The following is a 23,833-nucleotide window of genomic DNA, read 5'->3' on the forward strand; positions in this document are numbered from 1 at the left end:
AGATGGATAAAATACAAAAATGCAGTTTGGAGGACCTATGACTTCAGTGAGCTTACCCAGCATTCCCTTTACACATGGAGCCAATTGTTCAAAGAAAGAGAAGACTGTCATCTACATGGGTCCTTAGCACCAGATTCAGGACCAGAATTCAGGCTTCCCAACTACAAGTTCTGTGTGCTCTCCAAGAAACCACTCTGCCTCCACAAAATGGAAATTGGTAGAAATGTATGATTCAATATATAGCTGTGAATTTCATACAAAAGCATTCCCCCAACTTTTATACTAGTACCCACTGTTCTGCATTGATCAATAATTCAATAATGTTTTGGGACTTAAGAGAGCAGGTTTAATGTCACAGCTGTGATTCCTCTGTAAGGTCTAGAAGTATCTGCAGGAGCTACCCCTTAACTGCTTGGTCAGGACCCATTTTCACCTTCATTAGGAAGTAAACAGGATCAATTACTCTTCTATACTAGTGCTGAACTGAGGAACTTGTTTCCAGTAACCAACAGAATTTACTACCTTCGGGTGGTTTCAGAGTGTAATTTTTTAAAATTCCAATTCTGCCACTTTAATAGCAGACTAATGCTATTTCTGTTTGTGAGCGCCCAAGGTCACCTGTAGGAACCTACTTCTCTCCTACCACCATTTGAGTTCCAGAAATCAAACTCAGGCACGGCAGCAAGTGTCTTTACCTGCTGTGCTATCTTGCTGGCCCTATTACAGATTTCCATACTTAAAATAAAATTCATTCCAAACATTTTAAAATTTAGCAACTTCCAATTATGATTAAATACTTTTACTTGATCTAAAATAATATTTTAAATAATACTTATTATCTATTCCTAAGCAATACAGAATCATTTCCATAAGACAGAGGCCTCACTAAGTAACCCATGTTTGCCTTGAACTCATGGCAATTCTTCTGCCTCAAACCTCCAAGTACTGAGATTACAGGCATCAGCCACCATATCCAGACAAAAATATCTGTTTTTAAGAAAACCATGTACACAGTTGGGTGGTGGCGCATCCCTTTAATCCCAGCACCCGGGGGACAGAGACAGGCGATCTCTGTGAGTTTGAAGCCAGCATGGTCTACAGAGTGAGTTCCAGGACAGGCTCCAAAGTTACAGAGAAACTTTGTCTCAAAAAACAAATATTAAACAGAGAGAGAGAGAGAGAGAAACATGTATAGACCGGCGATAGTGGTGTACACCTTTGATCACAGCACTTGGGAAGCAGAGGCAGGTGGATATTCAAGTTCAAGGCCAACCTGGTTAACTGAGTGAGTTCCAGGACAGCCAAGGCTACACAGAGAAACCTTGTCTCAAACAAACAAAAAACAAACAAACAAAAACCATTTATAGATTCAATCTCTTCTATCTTCAAGCCTATCAACAGTTTATAAAAATCTTTAATCGAATCCTGTAAAGTCCCCTGGAGTTAGTTATAAGGCAGGAGAATTATGAAACTGCATATACTCAACCAGTCTCACCTGATCCCTAGCTCAGGACAAACCAGGTGACCAAGCCTGTAATACCAGCAAGTGGGAAAGGGAAGAAGGGGTATCAAAAGTTCAAGGTTACCTTCATAAACACTAAATTTAAGGCCAGCCTAAGCTTTGTAAGAACCTTTCTTAAAGCCAGGCGGTGGTGGCACACACCTTTAATCCTAGCACTTGGGAAACAGAGGCAGGTGGATCTTTGTGAGTTTGAGGCCAGACTGGTCTACAGAATGAGTTCTAGGACAGGCACCAAAGCTACACAGAGAAACCCTGTCTCAAAAAACAAACCAAACAACCAAAAACCAAACCAAACCAAAAAAAAAAAAAACCCAAAAAAACCTTTCTTAAAGAAAAGGAGGAATATGAACAGTATGTAACCATAGAGGAGTTCCTGGCACTTTTGGCCAGGAACTGACATTTATGACAAATTAGGATGAAACAGAAAGGGAGAACATTTGAAGTGTACCCCAGTAGTCTAGATGGAAGATAGTGAGGGCTAAACTGCGGTAGAGGGGATGGGGCAGATGTGGAATATGAGGTACATTTAGAAGGTAAACTGGTAAGAACGGGGAACAGAAGATGCAACAAAGAGTTAAGACTTTCACTAAGGGGGAAGTAGTCAAAGTCAGTAAGACCGAGCCAAGAGACAGCCAGTGAGGAGTGTTTACTGGCACCACCACCTACACGCTCTCACGTGGAAGACAGTAAAGGATAGAATCACAACGGGGCCCTTGGCAGAAATATATGTAGGTTGCTATGACAGCACAAAGTTGAAGGTGACATTCATATGAAGGAACGGGGTGAAGAGTGCAGAGAAGATTTCCCTAACAAATGCTAAACCGAGCTTAATCAGAGTTCTGGAGAGAATATTAGCAAGGACACAGAGATACAAGAAAGAACTTAAAGAAGGTTAAGCTCCTGTTACTGACTGGCTAAAGGAAAGGAGAGAGTTGGAATTTGGATGCAGTTTCCTTCTTAATCCTTAATCCTATGGACAAATAGAAAAAAAAAACTACAAGTTTAAACTAATTAGAATCAGAATATTAACTCTACGTTTCACAAATGTACTTAATCACTGTAGCACTAAAAACTGTAACCACAGCTCTGTAGGAGGATTCCAAATTCCCAGCTGTGACTATACTGTTTCAAAAATTAAAACCAACAGGTTGGGGAGGTGGTTCAGTCAAACTCAACCTCCAGCATGCATGTAAAAGGCCAGGCTTGGCAGTGTGCACCTGTAATCCTGCTGCTAGGGAGGCAGAGACAGGAGGATCTTAGGACTTGATGGCCAGCCAGCTTAGCTGAATCTGCTAAGTTCCAACTGAGTAGGATCCTACCTTTCAAAACAAAATAAAACACACAAGATAAACAGCACTGAGGAGACACTCAATGTCTTCAGGCCTCTGCCCACATGCACACACATGAGCACATACACACATGCATTAAAGAAAACAGAGGGCTGGAGAGATGGCTCAGTGGCTAAGGGTGCATATTGTGTTTGGTGTTGTGGCACACAACCTTTAATCCTAGTAATCCCAGAACTCAGGAGGCAGATACAAAACTAGGGCTATAGAGAAACTATTTAAACAAACAAACAAACAAATAAATCAAGCAGAGGCATGAGGTCAATTCCCAGCACCCATACCCGCTCACAATTGCTTGTAACTGCAGCTCCAGGGATTCGATACCGGTGGCCTCCAAGGGTACTTGCACTCCCCTGTACCTGCCCCACATAACTAAAAATAATAAATTCTGACCGGAGAGACGGCTCTGTGGTTAAGAGCAATTGTTGCTCTTGTAGAGGGTCACAGCTATCCATAACTCAGTTCCAGGGGATCCAACACCCTCTTCTGACTTCTTCAGGAACCAGGCACACATGTGGTACATAGACCATAAACATTAAATAAAATAAATTTAAAAAACCATTTAAAATAAAATAAATCTGGGACTGGAGAGATGATTCAGTGGTTAAGAGCACTTGTTCTTGACCCACGTTCAAGTCTCAGCATCCACACAGTGGTTCACAAAAACCAGCAATTTAAGTTACATGAGATCTGATATCCTTTTCTGACCTCCCTGGGACCAGGTATGCATGTGGCACACATACATAACATATACAGGTCAAGCACTCACACATAAAAGAAGCAATAAAAATAATCTTAAATTCACCAGCCAGGTGGTGGTAGTGCACACTTGCCTTCAATCCTAGCACTCAGAAGGCAGAGGCAGGTAGATCTCTGAGTTTGAGGCCAGCCTAGTCTACAGAGAGAGTTCCATGACAGCCAGGACTACATAGAGAAGCCCTGTTTTGAAAGATAAAACAAAACAAAACAACCATAAAAACCTCAAACCAAAAAGACATAAACCACTAAATATTTGCTAGGGATGTAGCTCAGTGGTTCAAAACTTCCCTAGGATGTATAAGGCCCTAGGTTTAATCTCTAGTAACTTAATGTCTATAAATGTTCATGCCACACTGAGAACAAAGAAGCAAGGTGCTACAAATGAAATAACCACTGGACTTTTAGAAACCCTAAATGAGATATGTCTACAATCCAACCATATTTTTGCTCTTCTTTTTTCTTTGAAAGTAATTGCTCAACTTGGAGCCTCACATGCCCAACCCACTTGTCTAGTGGCAATACGATGAATCACAGTGCTGACCCGTGTTAAAGTCCCTACAAGTAAATAGTAAGTACTAAATAAATCTGAGTCGTAGGAGCCAAAGGAAAAGAAAGGAAGGAAGGAAAAAAATTAAGTAGCATGTAAACTCAATGTTTATTAAGCCCATCCCACAAAAATGCCAAAATGCTATTAATTTTACTTCTCTAAAGCCATGCTAAGCTCAAGTTTGGCTGACTCTATTAAATGCTGTAACCTTACTGTAATTAGAAGTTGAGAAATTTAATGAGTTGAAATGCAACATGGCACAGATGCCTTATTATACCAACTAGTTAACACAGTATTTGTTTTCTACATTAATTTTACTTGCTAATCAAAAATACTGCTTTCTCCCAAATAACATCAAAATAAAATTGCTGACCCTGCAATGGCAAAATCAACACCACGTTTGCAACAAGGTCGCTTGGATCCTTTCTCTTGAGCTGGTGGTTTCTAGGACAAATGTAGGGTTCCATGTACATTCAAGTGAATTACTAAAACCCAAACGCAGAATCATGCTTTGCTATACACACGCATAACACAGCTTATATATTAAATGTCTACACGGAGCATGTCTGTGAATATCTAGGAACGCTGATGCATAACAGATTCATCTCTGAGTTAATAGACACTATGGTCTTCTGGGAGGGAATACTTAGAAAATACACAATTGTATACGTTTTCAGATGTCAACAGTGTACATACAGAGTAACAATGAATTCTCCAGAAAAAAGACTATTTAGGAACCCTTCTGTGAGAACAGTGTTCCCTATTAACACGTCATACCCAACGTAAGTTATTCCTACAGTCAGCGGCTACAACTCTTCCTATTTCCTCAATTCTTTCCTCAAATACTCCAAAAAGCAGCCAATGATCTAACAAAATCTGATCTGATTATGCAAATTTCCTCTTTAGCCAAAAGATTTTCAGAAAGGCCCACTGATTTTTTGTTTTGTTTTTCGGATTTATTTATTTTTATTGTGTGTATGAAATGTTTGTCTTTATGGCATGTATGTATGTATTACAAGATGCATACCTGGTGCCCAAGGAGGCCAGAAGAGGGAGTTGGATCCAGTGGAACTAGAGTTACAGATAGTTGCGAGCTGTAATATAGGTGCTAAAATCTGCGTCCTTCTTAACCACTGAGCCATCCTGCCAGGCCTGCCCACTGCTTTTATGATAACATGGACCACCTCTCAAGTTTCAATCTCTTAAGATCCCTCTAGCTGGGCAGTGGTGACTCACGCCTTTAATCCCAGAACTTGGAAGGCAGAGGCAGGCGGACCTTTGAGTTTTAGGACAGCCATGGCTACAGAGAGAAAGTCTGTCTTGAAAAACAACAATAAAACCCCTCTAAAACTCTCAGCCCTACTTACTAAACTATAGAGTTTTATATACAATAGAATATGTCACCTATTAGCATTTAAAAAAATCAGTAATACCCTAATTTGTATACTGTGTCCTATTACTTAAAAGAGATAAAAGTAGGAGTAAGTGGTTCAGAGAACTATCTGTTGCTGCCCTGAGCACCTGCAAACACTGACACGCTCTCGCACATCCTGGTCTGTGCTCCCAGCTGTCCCTTCTGCTGCATTTTTTGTTTTTCAAAGCATAGGTTAAGTCTGTTCCCAGAACGCCCTGTGTATATATGTATCCCAGCACTTTCATTCTGCAGTACAAATAACTTTTTACTTCTGTTTTCCCATCTGAAGGGACACAGTGAACTTTGCACCTGCTTCCTTAGCCCCAAAGAGAGTGCAGGCTAGAGATCTGCTGAATGAATGGCTAACGGCAATTAAAGAGCATCTTGGCTATAGGTCACCCCTATTTAAAGGCTTCAGAAAAGGATGCATACGACTCTGGTAGAACATTTCAGTGATTCAGGTTATTATATTTGGGTCGAGATTTAAGTAGGTGGTGAGCATTTGCCTGGCAAGCACAAGGCTCTAAATTTGGTCCTCAGCTCCCTAACACAAGAACAAAAACAAACAAAAACACTAGCAATTAGCACACAGAAAAGATAACCTTTCCTTTCCTTTTCTTCTTCCCAGTCCTGTTAATCATATTTATTATTTTTTTATTTTTAATTTTAAAATATGTTTTCTTGCTGTTAGCCTTTCTTTTGTCTTTTTATGAATTAGACCTTTTTATGAGTAACATGTAAAAATACATAAAACATACATGTATAGCTTAAATGAATATAACAGATACATATGTAAGTACTTCCCAGGTTAATGAAAAGCAGTCAATTCTTCCTCTACTGTGAAGCCTTCCTTACTGTACACATGCACTTTTTTTGACAGACAATAAAAGGGTTGGGACCAGTCCTTAAATCCATAATGTTGTATGCTCCTACAAAGATAAAAAGAGTCAGCAAGAAGCCTGGGCTTATGTGTGCTTCTGTCTGCGTGTTAGGACTTAGCCACAACCACGCCTACACAGACTAGGGCACTGCTGTAATCGTAAAGGTGGGGGAAAGTTGGTGTTTCTAAGGCAAACACCAAAAACTAAAAGCATGTTCTTACTAAGCTCTAGTCTTGAACCAAACCTTGGTAGAAAAACCACACAAAGTTTTAAAGATATGTTTCAAAATAATACAAATCTAAGCCAATTACCTATATTATTTCACCTCCACTGTGCTTAGGAAAGATATTTTAGGTGAAAAGTTGGCATTATGGGATTGTACGATTCCAGCCATCCAATAGGCTTATTCCATACAACCAGAACAGGGGTTCTCTCCGCTCACAGCAGGCATCCAACAGGGTAGCACATACATGCTCTCTGAGTGAGAAAGCAACACCTTCTCACATACAACCCCCTGGAGAGATGGGGAAGGGGAGGGGGAGGACTTTACACCTGCAGAATCCTAACTCTATCAGCACTGGGGTTGGGAAAAACACCACATAATTTTTTTTTTAAGAAGGGGAAAAAAGGTTTTCTGATAAAGTCAGTAGCTTCAAAGAAGAATCATCTGAAGCCATTTTCTTATCCTTAGGAGCCAGTACGTATAATGATTCAACAACCACTCGGTCTTCTTAATGGACTTAGGCAAGCCCTAGTGACTGCAGAAGCAAACTGCTGAAAGGACAGCTGTCAGGATTTTTACCCTGGTGAAAACACTGTAAGCATTGTGCTGTAATATTAATTAAGGTGCCTCAACCTCAAGGCACACCTGTCTCCGGGCCTTTGGATAATCAAAATGACCACTAAAAATAGAACAGTAGTATCTCCAATGGGGCAGACATGAGCCACCCCCAATCCTAGGGGACTGATGTGACCTGGGATATTCATATGTTTTGCAGTACAAATGAATACCTATCTAAATGTAGCCCTGTTTAGTTTTTAGTCTATGCTATTGATACTAGGATGTAAAGTGACAAACACATATAACTCTTGGCCCACAGTGAAAATCCACAGACTAGCTGAGACATTTGTGGGGGAGGAAAACTGCTCCCCACCAGCAGAAAACTGCTAGTTGTATCGAAAGTCCAGGAATTGATTAACATCTTCAATTTTGTTTTTCTCCCCAATCACCCCATAACCAAGAGCAAGCCAGCTCTGTCTGTCGAGATGCCCAGGCTGTGTGGCAGTGGTGTCAAAGGCTGCCATTTGCTCCAAGGCACCGCCATCTGCAGCAGCACAACATTTTGTCTCCGGAAAATAAACACATCTGCCTGTGCCAGTGTCCTCCCACTGTGCCGCCCATCTGGAGCAGGTGAGCTGGAAGGCAAGCCTGGGCAAGGGCAAGAGGGGCGAGCAGGGAAGATGAGGCCCCAAGGGAGACGGCACACAGATGAAGAAGGCCGTGCTTCGTCATGTCACATCCTGCTAACCACATTTGCCAAAAAGCATGTGAAATTACCCTTGTTAGTGATATTTTAATCACATGTAACAAATGGTTGGCTGTGTTTAGGGGATAAGACCTGCAAAATCAAGGTTTCACCTGGCCCATCTGTTCACCAATCACATGATCCCAAGGCTACCAATAAACAGAAGATGGTCTTGGAGCCAGCCACGTAAGGCACTCCAGGGCAGAACAGCAGTCTCTCAGCAATAGGATTCTTTCAGAAGAGGAGCACACTGCACCTGCCTCTCATTACTCAAAGCAAATGCTTCAAAACCAGAGCAGAGAAGTAGTGGTCACTTCTGAAGTGACTAATACCAAAACTTATCCGGCATTTCTTCCCCTTCATTGAAACAAATATATTCAAGCCTTGACATTAGATCTTTATGTTTTATTTCTTGGAACCAGGGTTGGACTAGGGTTTTGCTAAGTGCGTGCTCCCCTGCTGAGCTCCCCCAGCCCCCCACCCCCGACAATAGACCTTTGGATCATGCCATCTGATCCAATCACTGCAAGCTCTCTCAGCATTGTCAACTAGCTCACAGCAGAGCAGGCGCTAAACCTCCTACGACAGGTTTTAACTATTAGATTTTAAACTACGGGGGAAAAGAATGATGAAGCCATTTTTTTCTGATTAAAATTTTACGTGTAATTCCTGCATGTGGAAAATAGAGGTGGGGTTAATTGGAGTGGAATGAGCTGAGGCTTTATCACACTGATCTTTCCTGGTAAGTGTTTAATGCGAGCGTAGGGACAAGGGTTGGAAACCAGTATGCCAGGTTAGATGGCCTTCATTATTTCTACTGTTTATTTGCTAATCATTCACGAGAGAGAGAGAGAGAGAGAGAGACAGACAGACAGACAGACAGACAAGGGTTTATGAAGCGCTTCAGGAAAAGGTCCTATGAAGACACTGAGCATTCCCTGAACAAGTACACACTACAGAGGCCAGCATTCTGCTGAAGCTTCAGCACAAAACTCCACATTCCCCAAGGACCCCAGAGTGGGCTGGTTCACACCTCAGCCCACACCAGTGACATGGAGATGGTGTACAGAGCAGATTTTTAAGGACATCAGATAACCACATAAAAAATGCAACAGTGGGGCAAGGCAGGCAAAATGACTCAAGGGTTTGCAACCAAGCCTACCGGTCTAAGTTCAACCCCTGAGTCCCATCCCAAAGGATGAGAGAACCTGACTCCCAGTGTCTTCTGGGCTCCACAGGTGTGCCATGGCATGCACACATGCATGTGCACGCGCACACATACAAAAATTGGGCTTTGAGTGACAGAGCACATACTTAGTATGCCTATGGCTCATTTAAAACCCAAAACTAGGAAATATAAACTTATTTCTCACTCAATAAAAACCCAGGAGACATTTTCCTGGATTTTTTTTTATGAATTAAAATATTTTATTAGGCTGGGCAGTGGTGGCATATGACTTTAATCCCAGCACTTAGGAGGCAGAGGCAGGCAGATCTCTGTGAGTTTGAGGCCAGCCTAGTCTACAGAGCAAGCTCCAGGACAGGCTCCAAAGCTACAGAGAAACCCTGTCTCAAAAAAATAAAAAACACAACAATAATGTTTTTTATTAGGTCCTAGGTTCAAGCCAAAGTGACAGATGGCATGGAGAGAGGGGGTTAATTAATTGGAACTTAAATAGCCCTTTATAGCTAGTGGCGATCATATATCCTGGGCAGCTCTAGAACAAAGCTATGTAACAGATGCTTGATGCTGGTTTATTTCTATATTCTCCGTCAATACTAGCAAATTCCTATACCCCCCCCACTTTAGCAATTAATCAGTCCAATTAAAAATCAACAAATAAGCTGGGTGGTGGTTGCACATGTCTTTAATCTGAGAAGTAGAGGCAGGTGGATCTACGAGTTTGAAGCTAGCCTGGTCTACAGAGTGAGTTTCAGGACAGCCAGCGCTACACAGAGAAAGCCTGTCTCAAAAAGTCAAAACCCAACAAACAAAATCAACAAACAGTTTCCTTTAAAGATAACTTATAACCATTAAATTGCTTCTTTAACCAAACAGTAATAAGAGGCATTAAAAACAAAATCATTTATTAATCATTACGTTTTATATAATGTACAAAGAGCTTTGCACGATTATCTCTTAATCTTTATAATAATCCCATAAAGTCCTATTATTTTGTAAACAGGGAAACTAAGCTTTGAATTAGTTCAAAGACATACAACTAGTAGTAGTCTAAAGACTATTCAACCACAATTCCAAACTGTCTGCATTTTATTGACCTATTATACAACTCATTATATACATTAAGTACAGTATAAGACTCCAACCTGATACCACTAGTAAGCACGTGCGCACACACACACTGAAAATCAAACAATCTAAGCTATAGACATGAAACTTCATGGACATAAAATCTGGTTAATCCAAAGTATGTATTTCACGTCAAACAATGTCACCTTGTAAATATACCAAATGTAATAACTTTAGGAATATACAAAACTATTATTTCTTTCTGTAGAATAAAATAAAGTACTGAGGTTAGAGGGGATGGCTCAGCAGTTAAGAACATTTGATGCTTTCCGAGGATCTGTGTTCTCTTCCTAGCACCTGTATCAAGTCACTCATGATCACCTGTAACTCTAACTCCAGGGAATGCAATGCCCTCTTCTTGCCCACCTAGGCACCTACACACACATGCACACATGCACACCACATAACTTAAAAATAAAATTCTAAATAACTAAAGTACAAATTCCTATTTTAGAATCCACTCTGATAAGGGACTAGAAGAACAAAGAAGCACAAGGCAGAAGCAGTCAATACATACCAGAGCGCCTTGTCATTGTGCACAAGGGATAAGTATTTGTTTAGAACATCAAACATTTCTGCTAGCAGAGATTACATGGATGCACTGCATTTTCACGAAGCAAATTCCCACTCTTATCTCAATTCTAAAAGGAGCTTAATTCATTCAGTATCTGCAGCATTTAATGGTCAACCTATTATTGTGCCCAAAGCTAGAATGCTTATTCCAGTTCTGCTTGGTAAGTCGGAGGAGCATTCTACACAAGAAGCTATGGCATACTCCTTGCATAACACAGGTACTTCTGGATGGTAGGAAATTTTGTCCCACACTTCTCCCTCAAAGATTAAATAAAAAGATCCCTAACTTTTCACCTAGATAAAAATAATGTACATAAATCTGTCTTCACCTTGCAATCCATTATGTTTGTGATTTATTCTTAAAAATAATGATCACTTGCACAAATATTATATACAGACATACATGCAAGCAAAACACATACATTAAAAAATTGTATATTGGATCATTGAGATTGCAAAGTCTTTGGTCAAAGCTAGCACTGGGAAAGATTCTATTTAGGGAAATGTTTGGGGTCTAGTATTGGGCACTGGAAAATAAAAGTGCTTTAAAGATCTACAGTAGGTCTAGAAAGATGGGTCAATGGTTAAGAGTCTGTACTGCTCCCAACACCCATGTCAGGAGGCTCACAACCTGCTATATAGAGCTCCAGCTCCAGAGTGAGCCAATGCCACTGACCTCCTTAGGCGCATGCAGTCATGTGCACATATTCATACACAGACATACAAACACAGCTTTAAAAATAAATCTTTAAAAAAAAAACAGCAAGCAGGCATATAAAGAGCTTAACACCCACACTTGTTTTGATTAGACGTGCCGAAGGTTAAGAAGGTAGATGAACCCAAAGCATCAAAAGATGAATGCTCTAAACTGCTACTGAAGAACCAAAGAGTTGATCTTAAGGTAAACAGTCAAATTATGGTACAATTACTGCCACTTTGCCTGACCTGCTGTGTGCCCTGAACTAGTCCCTCTGCCACTTTATGCTTTTCACAGTATCAGCAAGAGAATCAACTATTATCTGTCTCAGTGGAATAGTGAGTAGATTAAATTATTAAGTAAAATGCTTTGGGCAAAAGTCATATGAATGTTAAATATTATGATTTACAAGTATTCATTTTCTTGGCACTCCTGTGGGGTTAGGAAGTTATCTGGATATCATAGATAATAAATAGGCATGGGGGTAAGGTCACATGGTAAGAGTCTATTTACTTAGTCCCTATGGAGAAAATACACACCCTTTGGCAATTATGTGAACTTCCTTGGCACACCCTACACAGTCTTTAAGCATTCAATCTTTAAGTCAACTTTGCCTCTTTTAACACGAGACAGAGAATGCTACAGTACAAGATCAGAAAAAAGAACAACTCCCCATGCTTGGCTGAAGAGACACAGAAAGCTAGGGATTACCTCCCTCCATTACTATGTAGGGACCTTCAGCTACAGTTGAACAAAAATAAAAAACACCTCAAAAATTTCTGGCACTTTCTTACAAAATTCACCATATTCTAACTTGGGGTGGTGGGAGGCAGAGGCAGGCAGATTCCTATGAGATCAAGGCCAGTCTGGTTTACAGAGCTAGCTCCAGGACAGCTAAGACTATACAAAGAAACAGTGCCTCAAAATCAATCAACCAATCAATCGACATATTATTACTGCACAAACCAGCAATCACACTCCTTAGTATTTACCAAGAAAATTGAAAACATCTAAACAAATCCAAGATGCAAACTGCCTCAAATTGGAAGCAACAAAGACGTCCTTCAGTAAAGGGCAAAGAATAAATAAACTGCTGTATACTAAGAGCCTAAAATTGCTTTGAAAAAAATTAAGTCTCAGGGAATGGGGCAATTTATCACAACAAATAAACACTACACCTCTTTTTTGAGGCAATGAGAGGCTCACCAGGTAAAGACAATTGCCTTCATGCCTGTCAACCTGAGCTTGATCCCTACAATCCACAGAGTTGGAAGGCGAGAACCAACTCCTCTTCTGATCTCCACACCCACACCACATACAAAATAAACATTAAGAAAACAAAAAAATCAAAATGTTCTTTTAATTTACTTCTTAAAATAAGGCATCTTATCACTACATTTTCGGGGCTGACCTAGAACTAGCTATGTAGACCAAACTAGCTTTGAATTCAATAGCCTTCGTTAGTCTCCCCAGCAACAGAATTAGATAGTAAAAAGCAGTAACAAAGGAAAACAAACCCAGGGGAACTAAAAAGGAATGGATAGCAATAGGAGGGTATCAGGAAAGCCAAAAAGGGGGCAAAAATACCGTTCATGTCTAAAACAAATATAAAAGCACCGATCTTTCTGCTGTTATTGAAGGCTGCTAGCTGCACTGCTTACCCGACTCCGAAGACAGTCAGCCAGGTTTCGACGTGTGAAATTAGCTGCTGCTGTGGGGGACAGTTCATACCCTGTACAAACATTAAGAATTATAACTGAAGTGCAGCAGAAGAAAACAACAGCATCCACCCAAATCACTTCTCCATACCTTTTCTTTTTAAAGACAGGTTTTAAACTTGAGCTCCTCCTGTTTCTGCCCCCCAAGTGCCAGGATTACAGGTGTGCACCACCATAATATCCTAACTGAGACTATTGTTAAAAGCAATTTTTATTTATTTATGTTTTCTAAAATATGATCTTGTGTAAACAGGGTCTCTTAAGTCAGGCTGCAGTTGAGGATGGCCTTGAACTCCTGATCCTCCCACTCCCATCTTCCAAACTGTACTTACCTGGGTAACTTAGGGTCTTTAAAGGCTAACCTAGTAAACTCAATTTTTCTTTTAGGCACTGACTTTTAGCACCTAAAACACATGGAACAAGCAACTTTTCTAATCTTATCCAGTTGACCCCTCTCAGGACAGCCAAAGAAACGGAACCAGTCTTCAGGAGCACACTCAGACCCTTCACCCTAAGTATGTGTAAGCCCAAATAGCACATGTTTTAGGTTCCTGAACGGCAGGCTCCAAGTCTTGATCACCCATAAATTTCCAGTGTATTAAGCATGGTGTTTAACACTGGTAAGATCTTCAAAAATACTTAAGTAATTGGGTACATAATGCTAAATGTACTGCCTAAAAAACATGTATGAATGGATGCTATCTAATCATTTTACATATTTGATCATATAAAAATTAAACTAAAGCTATATTCTGTCTTTTTGTTTTTTAAGATGGTTTCTCTGTGCTGCCCTAGCTGTCCGTGAACTGAGAGACCCACCTGCCTCTGTCTCCTGAGTGCTAGACATTTGTAAACCATCATGTGGGTCTGGAACCAATCAGATCTCCTGCAAGAGCAGCTCAAATGCTCTTAACTATTAAGCCATTTCTCCAGTCCCAGTCCAATGTGACTGGTGTACTCATGAGAGGAGATGTGGACAGAAACCCGGAGGGAAATTCATGTAAAGGCACACAGGGAAGATGGCCATCTACAAGCCAATGGAAAGGCCCCAGAAGAATTCAATCCAGGGGGCTGGAGAGATGGCTCAGAGGTTAAGAGCATTGCCTGCTCTTCCAAAGGTCCTGAGTTCAATTCCCAGCAACCTCATGGTGGCTCACAACCATCTGTAATGGGGTCTGGTGCCCTCTTCTGGCCTGCAGGCACAGACACAGAATATTGTATATATAATAAATAAATAAATATTAAAAAAAAAAAAAGAATTCAATCCAGCTAACTCCCTGACCTCACACTGTAGCTTTCTGAGATATGAAAGAGTTCTGCTGCTCAAACTGCCCGCTCTGTGGTACCTTGTTGTGCGGCCCTAGAAAACTACTGCAGCAGCCAAAGCTACCCTTTAAGTCTTACCCACCATTCCGCATCTTATAAAGCTGCACGTTTTTCTGGATATATTCTGCAAACTGTACAGTGTCTCCAGCCTCTCCAACACACAGGAGTAAGATTTTTTCACTCATCTTAAACATCTTGTCATGATCTGCTCAAAGAAAAAAAAATCCGTATTAGAAAATACCACCACAGAAAGAAAAGGTCATTTATATACGCAACCATGAACAAGTCTTCTAATTACTAGCTGAATAATTTTACTAACCATTATTATTATAAGAATAGCTTCACTAACCAACAGGTTAACTACATATTTTACTAAGGTTAATTTCAATTGAAAATTGTATATGAAAGATTATTTAGAATACAACTGTGGGGGAAGGCAGGGTTGGAGAGACCGCTCAGCAGTTAAGAGCACTGGCTGCTTTTCAGAGAACCCAGGTTTGATTCCCAGCACTGACATTAAGGTTCACAACCATCTGAAACTTCAGTTCCAGGGAATCCCACACCTTCTCCAGACCTCTAGGGGCACTGCACACATGTGATGCATACATGCACCTATACACATAAAAATAAATAACTATTTTGTTCTAATTACAATTTGGGGCTATAGAAGTATCAGAGTGAGTCAGCATATGCTGTGTGCATATGAGGTCCTGAGTCCAATCTCTAGCACTTAATTAATTAATTAAACAATAAAATTTAAGCTTGACATGGGTCACATGCTTTAATCCCAGTACTCTAGAGGCAAGGGTCAGCTGATCTCTATGAGCTGGAGGCCAGCCTGTTCTACATAGTATGCTACAAGACAATTAAAACTATATAGTGAGACCCTATCTCAAAATACAAAACAAACAAGCAACAAAAAACAATTTAAGAACATTTAAAATACAAGGAATAGAAAAATGGGGGGAGTGAGGCAAATTGAAGGAATTCAGACTACGGTGATTATCTTGAGGCACAAGATTAGGTTCAAAGTTCTGTTACTACAAATACAAATGCTATATAAACATACAAAAAATGTGAAAAGAATGGATTCTACAGTTCAAATTAAGGAACCATTTCAAGAAAAAACAATCAGCTGAGACTTCAAATCTCAAAGTAAACAAATGCATTTCAAAAGCAAGCAAGAAAAGTAGTTGCCAAAGAAGAAACTTTAAGGAATGCGCTAACAGTGAGCTATCTAAACACCTAACAAAAACTGAAATACTCTATCCTTATCTAGCTGAACCAGACTCATTCAGATTAAATAGATAAATAATTAATCAGGCTGTAATTGTTGCCTAGGGAAGAAAGCTCAGTATTTAGTCTGCAGCTTCAGAGGAGAGCTTAACTCTTCCTATCTTACCCCTGCTTTCACTTTTCATTTCTCTAACAGTGCTGAGTAATCTCCCCTGGGAGACATGTTTTCCTGCATGAAAGCTTTTGAAATGTCAAAATCTCTTAATAGGATTTAAGGAACAAATGCAACTATCAAATACTTTACAAGTGTTGGAGAGTTGTAGACACTAACAATGTGGATTTTTAGATGGGGGGGGGATCCTACATAAAATATGCCTATAGACAATGTTGAATTGCCCTAAAACTCCCAAATAAACAATTTTTCACTTGCTACACATTCAAAGACTGTTAGTTTGCAAAGTTGTTATAAAAGGAAGATTCACTTACGCATGCACGCAAAAGACCAGAAGGGTATATATTCTAAGTTCCTGACAGGTAAGAACATGAACATTTTTTTATTTCCTTCTTTTACTTATTAGTATTTTCCAAATCTTATACTTAACACGCTTCATCTTTGTAAGAAAACATCATTTAATAAGTTTACATTATTTTTAGAAGCAAAAAAGGATAAGCATCATGGCTCAGCAGGTAAAAAAAGCACTCCCCCCACCCCCGAAATCAATTCCCAGAATCCACACAGAGGAAGAAAGAGAAATGACTCCTTCACACGTGTTTGACATGTCTGCACACACAATATCGGGGAGGAAAGTAGGTCTTGTTGGGGAGTAAGTTTATAAACTCACATCACATTTCAGCAAAAAGGCTAAGATTCTAGGCAGTAAACCGTTAATTATGAAATAAATGTAATTCAGGCAAATTTATCTTAAACAGGAAGCACGTTCATGTTCAGCAAAAGACAACACTTCAGAATAGGGTCGTACAAGACACTGCCTCTGTACAGCTCTAGGACGTTCTTACACTCGACAATACACTCACAAGACCCCTTCACACAGACAACCAAATGAGTATAAGCATGTAATGCCACGTGGGCAAACTGAGGGGAACCTACCAGACACGCATTTTGGTCAGACACTGCAGGCAAACAATTTGCCTGTCTAAACTTCAGTTACCAAAAATGTGTAAGTGGTGACACTATCACTTCCGAATGCCTAAGTCACAGGTAAGGAAAACTATTACACTTAGTGGCGGACAACAGAGTCTAAATCACATATGCTGTAGGAATTCAGAAAAGCAAGTTTCTGGAGACCTCTGAGTAACTTAAAAAGGCACTCTGTTTAGGGCAAGAGAAAAAAAGGCATGAACTGCGGCACATATCCAGGCAAACTGAGAGCTGAAGCAGCGAGCTTCACCAGCAGGCATTTGGAAGACGTCTTCTTCCTGGTAAGCAGCATGATGAAAACACAACGCCTGGCAGGATTCTGAGCCTGTATGTTGGTACATGCCTCTAACTCCAGTCCTGGGAGCTAGGTTACGTGAGAAGTACCAGGCCAGCCAGGGCTTCATAGTTAAGACCCCATTTCAAAGAGCAAAAAAGCCCTCCTCCCCTAAAAGTATTGACAAAGCAAGCCTCTCCCCAATCACTACTATTCATCACTCTTGCCTACTCCACACAAATTTCCTCAGACAACTCCAAACCCCCTACCCTAAGTTTTTCACACCAGAAAAGGGTATTAGCTGAGTGCAATCATTTCCAACTCATTTTCAAGAACTTGATCAAATTCATCCTTTTTCCATTCCATAAACTTTTTTCCTTTTCTGTGGCTATTCATAGGACTTACTCCTAAAATTGTTAATTTAAAAACTAGCCAGCCTAAACTGGGTGGTGGTGGCACATGCCTTTAATCCCAGCGCCCCAGAGGCAGGGTTTGAGGTCAGCTGGTACACAAAGTGAGTTCCAGGACAGCCAGAGCTACACAGAGAAACCCTGTCTTAAAAAAAAAAAAAAAGCTTCCTCCCACCCCCACAAAACCCCACTACCACCACCACCAAAAACAAAAACAGGGGTGGGAGGGAAAAGTGTGGAATGTAAAATAATTTTTTTTTTTAAAAAAGCACTTAAAAAAAAACCCCAAAACGGGGCTGGAGAGATGGCTCAGTGGTTAAGAGCATTGCCTGCTCTTCCAAAGGTCCTGAGTTCAATTCCCAGCAACCACATGGTGGCTCACAACCATCTGTAATGAGGCCTGGTGCCCTCTTTAGGCATGCATGTAGACAGAATACTGTATACATAATAAATAAATAAATAAATATTAAAAAAAACCCAAAACAACAACAACAACAAAAACCAACCCTAATCTAACACTAACTAGTAATACTTCCATCACACAAAAAGCATCTTGTATTTATTTCCTAGGTTTTTCTTTGATTTTTTTTTTTTTTGAGACAGAGTCAGAGTCACATTAACATAATCCTACAACAGCCCTGAATTCATTTTGTAGACCAGGGTGGTCTCCAGCTAGAGATCGTCCCGACTCTGCCTCCGATGGGATGGGATTACAGGGAAACACTACGCCTGGCTTTCCTTGTTGCGCTTTTTTCTGCAGGTTTCACCTAAGAAGCTGCACCCCCTGTAACAACTAGAAGTACAGTATGGATAAGGGCGTGGAGCACATTCTTCGTCTCAGAGCCACTCACTATCACTGTGATGAAACAGAAGACACCCTGACCTGGTGACTGCTCCGCCCACACGCCTCATACTAAAAATCACCTGCTCTTCAGAGCCTCACTCTTCAAAGCAACGGGCAAATTGACCCTCACAGCAAAGACTGTGAGGAGACTGGTTACAAACCACAGAACTTCTACAAACTAACCATATATTTCATAAAGTCTCTTGAGAAACAATTCATACCACAGGTGTATGACTTCAAGTTCTTCAGAAAGAACAGAGCTCAAGCAAAGTTCATAGAGTTCTTTCTGTTTTCCCAGATGGGAGCTCCAGGCTCACAACCAGACAGGTAGCTTTTCCCCTGTAAAAGCGGCCACAGACACCTATGCTGCTACACCTCCGATCATATGCTTCAGGAGACTCCAGCATCGACACTTCTTCCAGAGACCAGGATTAACTGCTATTTGCCTTCAAAGCTTTCCCTAACCTCTACAACCAGAATATCTCCCTCACTACTGTTACCTAAAAACAGCCCCTTCTTCCTATTAGCGCAAAGTTTGACAGCTTTTGTCATGACAAATCAAACACTTTCTGGCTTGTTTTATAATTATCTATACACATATCTAAATCTCTTATTGAATTACTTTGTGTGTGTGTGTGTGCACGCGCGCACGCTATACACACAAGAGTGCATGGGTACACCTGCCTGTGCCCAGGACAGAGAAGGACATCACCTTATTTTCACAAAGCAGCTCACCCTTTGGGCTTGGCTGACTGGCCAGTGAACTCCCAGGAGCTGTGTTTGTTGCTCCCAACAGGGGTTACAGGCACACAGCCATGTATGCCTTTTTTTTAAAAGCAAATTCTTGAGACTTAAATTCTGATCTGCATGCTTGCACAACTACTCAGCCATCATCCCAACTCTGCTAATTTCTTTTAAAACAGGGATTACACAGCATTCTTTCCCCGCCTCCTTTCAGCACTTAGCACTGTAAAGTGCCCGAAATCCATCAAGTGGATTTCTAATTCCCTGGACAAAAGCAAAATACCTTCCAAACATGCCTATGATCAATCATGAAAACCCACTCTAAGATTTTGCGGGTCAATTGCTACTATAAAAGAAGCAGTTGTGTATAGTAGTTATGGGTAAAAGGGATCGTATTTCACAGACCGTCTACTAACTTGTTTTTGCAGTGCTAAAAACAGAACTCGGACCTTGCGCATAGCAGGACTGTACTTCGCCACCGAACTGTAGCCTCAGTCCCAAGTCACACAGGTTTCTGGGTTATTACCTGGGTCTGCCACTTGTAAGTTTAGGAACTTTTTCTTTAATAATTTAAAAATCATGTATTTATTTAGGGACTCTTTCTTGTCCTGCGCGTGCACCACAGAAGGGGTGTGGAGGTCAGAGGACAACCCGCAGTGAATCAGTTTCACTCTATCATCTGGGCTCTGGAATCAAACTCGGGTAGGCAGGCCTGGCCAAAAGCACCTTTCCTTACTGAGCTTTTTCGACATCTCCTTAGGAAAGGTTTTTGTTTGTTTGTTTAATAGTCTGTGTCCAACTAACTCTACAAAGAGGGGATATAATAGTGCTTATCTTTTTTTAAAAAAAAAATGGCTGGACACACCTGATACATAAATGCTTCAGTTTGTTAAGTATTTGTCTAGTGCTAAACTCTTACACATAATGCGTTCATGCAATCCTCTCAACAAATTTTTATGTTGAACATTACTAGTCTGAGAGATAAGAAAATCTGAACAATGAAAAAAGAACGTACAAAAAGCAAATCTCTTTTTGTAGACGCCATCTCTACCTGCATTAACTATTTAAATACAAGGAAGACCTAGCAGCAGGTAAAAGCTGAGGAAGGAAGATCTGAGTTGGGCAACTGAAGACAGCCGAAGCTAACGGGAATCGCCAAAGTCTGGCCCAGTCTCACGCTGCCCAGGATCCCACCCTAGGGGGCCCGCAAACTAGCCTCTACTAGCGATCGCGGAAACTTAACCAGCAATTCGGAGGTCTGAGGAGTCTAGCACCGAGCACACATTTCAGCTCCTACAAACTAAATTCCCCACCCTGGGTGACTTTCACTTAGCAAGCCGCAACTGGGCAAGGCCAGAGCACAGCCAGGGTCCTAAACTTGTCTGCCAGCTTCCTCGGTTCTAAATCCTGCAGTGCTGGAAGGGCAGAGCAGGGCAGAGCTCCATCTTCCAAGCTGCCCCGAGATTCACCCAACACTTCACCAACTTCCGCCGACTGCCCCTACACCCAGGCCCGCCGGGCCTCCCCGGCTTCTTCTCACCGTCCTTCATCTGGACAATATTGCTGGCGGCCACCCGATCGGAGGCGACGAGGACATAGTCGGGGCCCTGGATGCCGATGAGATACTCCATGGTGGCAGGAAGCGTGAGGCAGCAGGGTCTACAGAGAGAAGGACTTCCCGGGTTCACGGCCTCACCAGTGAGACAGCACACCCGGACGAAGCTGGGCGTGACGCACACCGCGCGACAGCCCGGGCAGTGGCGCGGGCCAATGACGTCAGCTCTCGCGAGAGAGCAGGGACACGACGTGAAGTGGATCAGGTGTCATTTAATAACGTACCTGTGGGTTATGCAGTGTTCGGTTTCCTTATATGCCGAAATTTGTACGAAGATTAAAGCCGCGCCCTGTGTGAGAAGTGCCAGCGCATGTGGGTCTTCAGGTTTCTGTTTCGTTGCTCGGTGAACTAGCTGAAGTCTTGTCCTGCTAGCTAGTTTGGAGAAAAACCATCTTGAGCCCTGGAGTTAGGCACCAACCGGGACAACATAAGGAAACAAATCTCACAAGCAAAGTTCAATTCCTTGAACCCACGGAAAGAGAACTGACTCCCCAAATTTCCTCTGACCTTCACACACACGCACACACACACACCAAATTTTAAATATTTACTTGTTTTTTTGAGACAAGGTAGCCTTGACTGGCCTGAAACTAACTTAAGCTGTAGACCAGGAGGATCTCAAATTCATAGAGACCTGCCTGCCTGTGCTTCCCCAGTGCTGATTGATATTAAAGGCCTGGGCCACCATGTCCCACTGAAAATAGTTTATGGAAGAGAAAGAGTAAGATAGGAGTTAGGAAGGACTGAGAGACGGCTCAATGGTTAAGAGCACTGGCTGCTTTTCTGTAAGACCTGGGTTCAAGTTCCAGCACCCACATGGCAATTCACAGAAGGTTATCTGTAACTCAGACACCTCTTTGGCTTCTGCAGGCAAAAACACTCATAAAAAATAAGTCTTTTAAGGAAAGAAAGGGTAATAGAGGCGTGACTATAATTAAACTACACATAGAGATGTCATAATGAAACATGACTTTGTACAATTGATATACCTTAATAAAAAAATTAGACATTAAGGAGTTGGGGTGTCGCTCAGTAGTAGAATGGTTATCTAGCATATTTAAAACTCCAGGGTTCATCTCCACAAAAACAGTTAGAGTAAATTAAATGGGCATTATCGGTTAAATCTATCCAAATAAATATCTGCACAATAACCCAAGTATTTATGCGCAGAGGTATGTCATATTGCACCACCGTAACAGTGACGGAAAGAACACCAAGTTCCATGTTTACGAAGAGCTGTGTTATAGATGGTGCTAGCTGCATACCGCGTCCTATTGAGATGGCACAGTTCACAAACATGCCCAAGGACAGGCCTGGCGTGGGGCCATGTGTCTGTGAGCTCAGTCTCAGGGGAAATGAGAGGTGGGGACAACAGGATCACAGGATCCCTGGGAGCTCTTACTCTGGCTGATTTGGCCTGTATGGTGAATGAGAGACCCTGTCTCAAAGCAAAAATTGGAACGTGCCTGAGGACTCTCTCTCTCTCTCTCTCTCTCTCTCTCTCTCTCTCTCTCTCACACACACACACACACACACACACACAAATATAAAAGATGAAAACGAATTGTCCTATAATGCGAGATATATTTCATTTAACTGAATATGAAATTGCTTTCTTATTTGTACTAGGATGCTATTTTATAAAAGAGGAATGTTCGCCTAGGAGTGGAAAATATTTAGGAATATTTTAAGGTCAGTCATATGCAATCATTTACTGTATGTGATTTAAAGGGAAAAATTTTCCCTTGAATCTGCCAGAATCCTTCTGCCTGTCCATCCTAGATTCTGGGATTGTGCACACACTCCACTATGTCTAGATCACTTTTTTTGTTTTGTTTTTCTTTTTTTTTTCAAAGTTTATTAAATTATGAAAGTTTCCATTTCCGCCCCTCCTCCCAACACCTTCCCACTCTCCCCTCCCCCTCCTCCTCCCTCTCCATCCCTAAGAGCAGTCAGGGCTTCCAGCCCTGTGGGAAGTTCAAGTTCCTCCCCCCTCCCTCCAGGTCCAGGAAGGTGAGTATCCAAACAGACTGGATCCCAAAAATCCAGTATATGCAGAGGAAACAAGTCCCAGTGTCATTGTCAGTGGCTTTTCAGAAAGGCTCCGGGCCAGCCACATTCAGAGAATCCGGCCACCTTCAGAAAATCTGGTTGGATCACATGCTCGTTCAGTCCCAGTCCAACTGGCCTTGGTGAACTCTCATTAGATCAGTCCCCTTGTATCAGTGGGTGATCACACCCTTCGCGGTCCTGAGTTTTTTTTCATGTTCTTCCTCCTTCTGCCCCTCATTTGGACCATGGGGGGCTCAGTCCGGTGCTCCAATGTGGGTCTCCGTCTGTATCGCCATCTATCATCGGATGAAGGATCTAAGGTGATAAGCAAAATCTTCATCAGTATGGTTATAGGCCAAGGCCGGTTCAGGCACCCTCTCCTCTGTCTAGAGAACAATCTGGGAATCTCTCCTTGACCTGGGATCCCATTTATAATCAAGTCTCTTGTAAACCCTAAAATGACTCCCTTAGTTGAGATATATTCTTCCCTGATCCCATATCCATCCTTCCTCCCTCCCCCATCTCAGTCCCCCTCTAGATCACTTTTTATTGTACATGCATATGTTTTGTTTGAATGCTTTATCATTCTCAAGTGTTACTTGTATCTCTGTGTGCATGTTTGGGTGTATGCGTTGGAGAATATCATTTTTAGCTGTGTTACTTTTGTTTATGTTGCATTTGTTTAACTCTGTGAAGCTGTGTTACTGTGCCTGTCTAAAACACCTCATGGTCTAATAAAGAGCTGAACAGCCAATAGCAAGGTAGGAGAGAGAAATAGGCAGGATTGGCAGGCAGAGAGAATAAATAGAAGGAGAAATCTGGAGAAAAGAGAGATCAGGGAATGAGGGAGGAAGGAGGAGGACTTCAGGAGTCAACCAC

General features: G+C 41.5%; 1 protein-coding gene across 1 annotated transcript in view; it reads right to left on the minus strand.

The window, feature by feature from the left end:
• Psmb2 (proteasome 20S subunit beta 2) overlaps positions 1–21,028 on the minus strand; it is a 32,269-nt gene extending 11,241 nt beyond the window's left edge. Inside the window, exons 1-3 of the mRNA XM_048434401.3 lie at positions 20,828–21,028; positions 14,703–14,825; positions 13,238–13,308 (exon numbers count right to left, since the gene is read on the minus strand). Of these exons, the coding sequence (XP_048290358.1) occupies positions 13,238–13,308; positions 14,703–14,825; positions 20,828–20,918 (285 nt within the window). The 5' untranslated portion in view covers positions 20,919–21,028. The remainder of the gene's footprint in view (positions 1–13,237; positions 13,309–14,702; positions 14,826–20,827) is intronic.
• Between the last annotated feature and the right edge of the window lie 2,805 nt (positions 21,029–23,833).

This window comes from Myodes glareolus, chromosome 3 (assembly GCF_982192425.1).
Source record: "Myodes glareolus chromosome 3, mMyoGla1.1, whole genome shotgun sequence".
Taxonomy (NCBI): Eukaryota; Metazoa; Chordata; class Mammalia; order Rodentia; family Cricetidae; genus Myodes; species Myodes glareolus.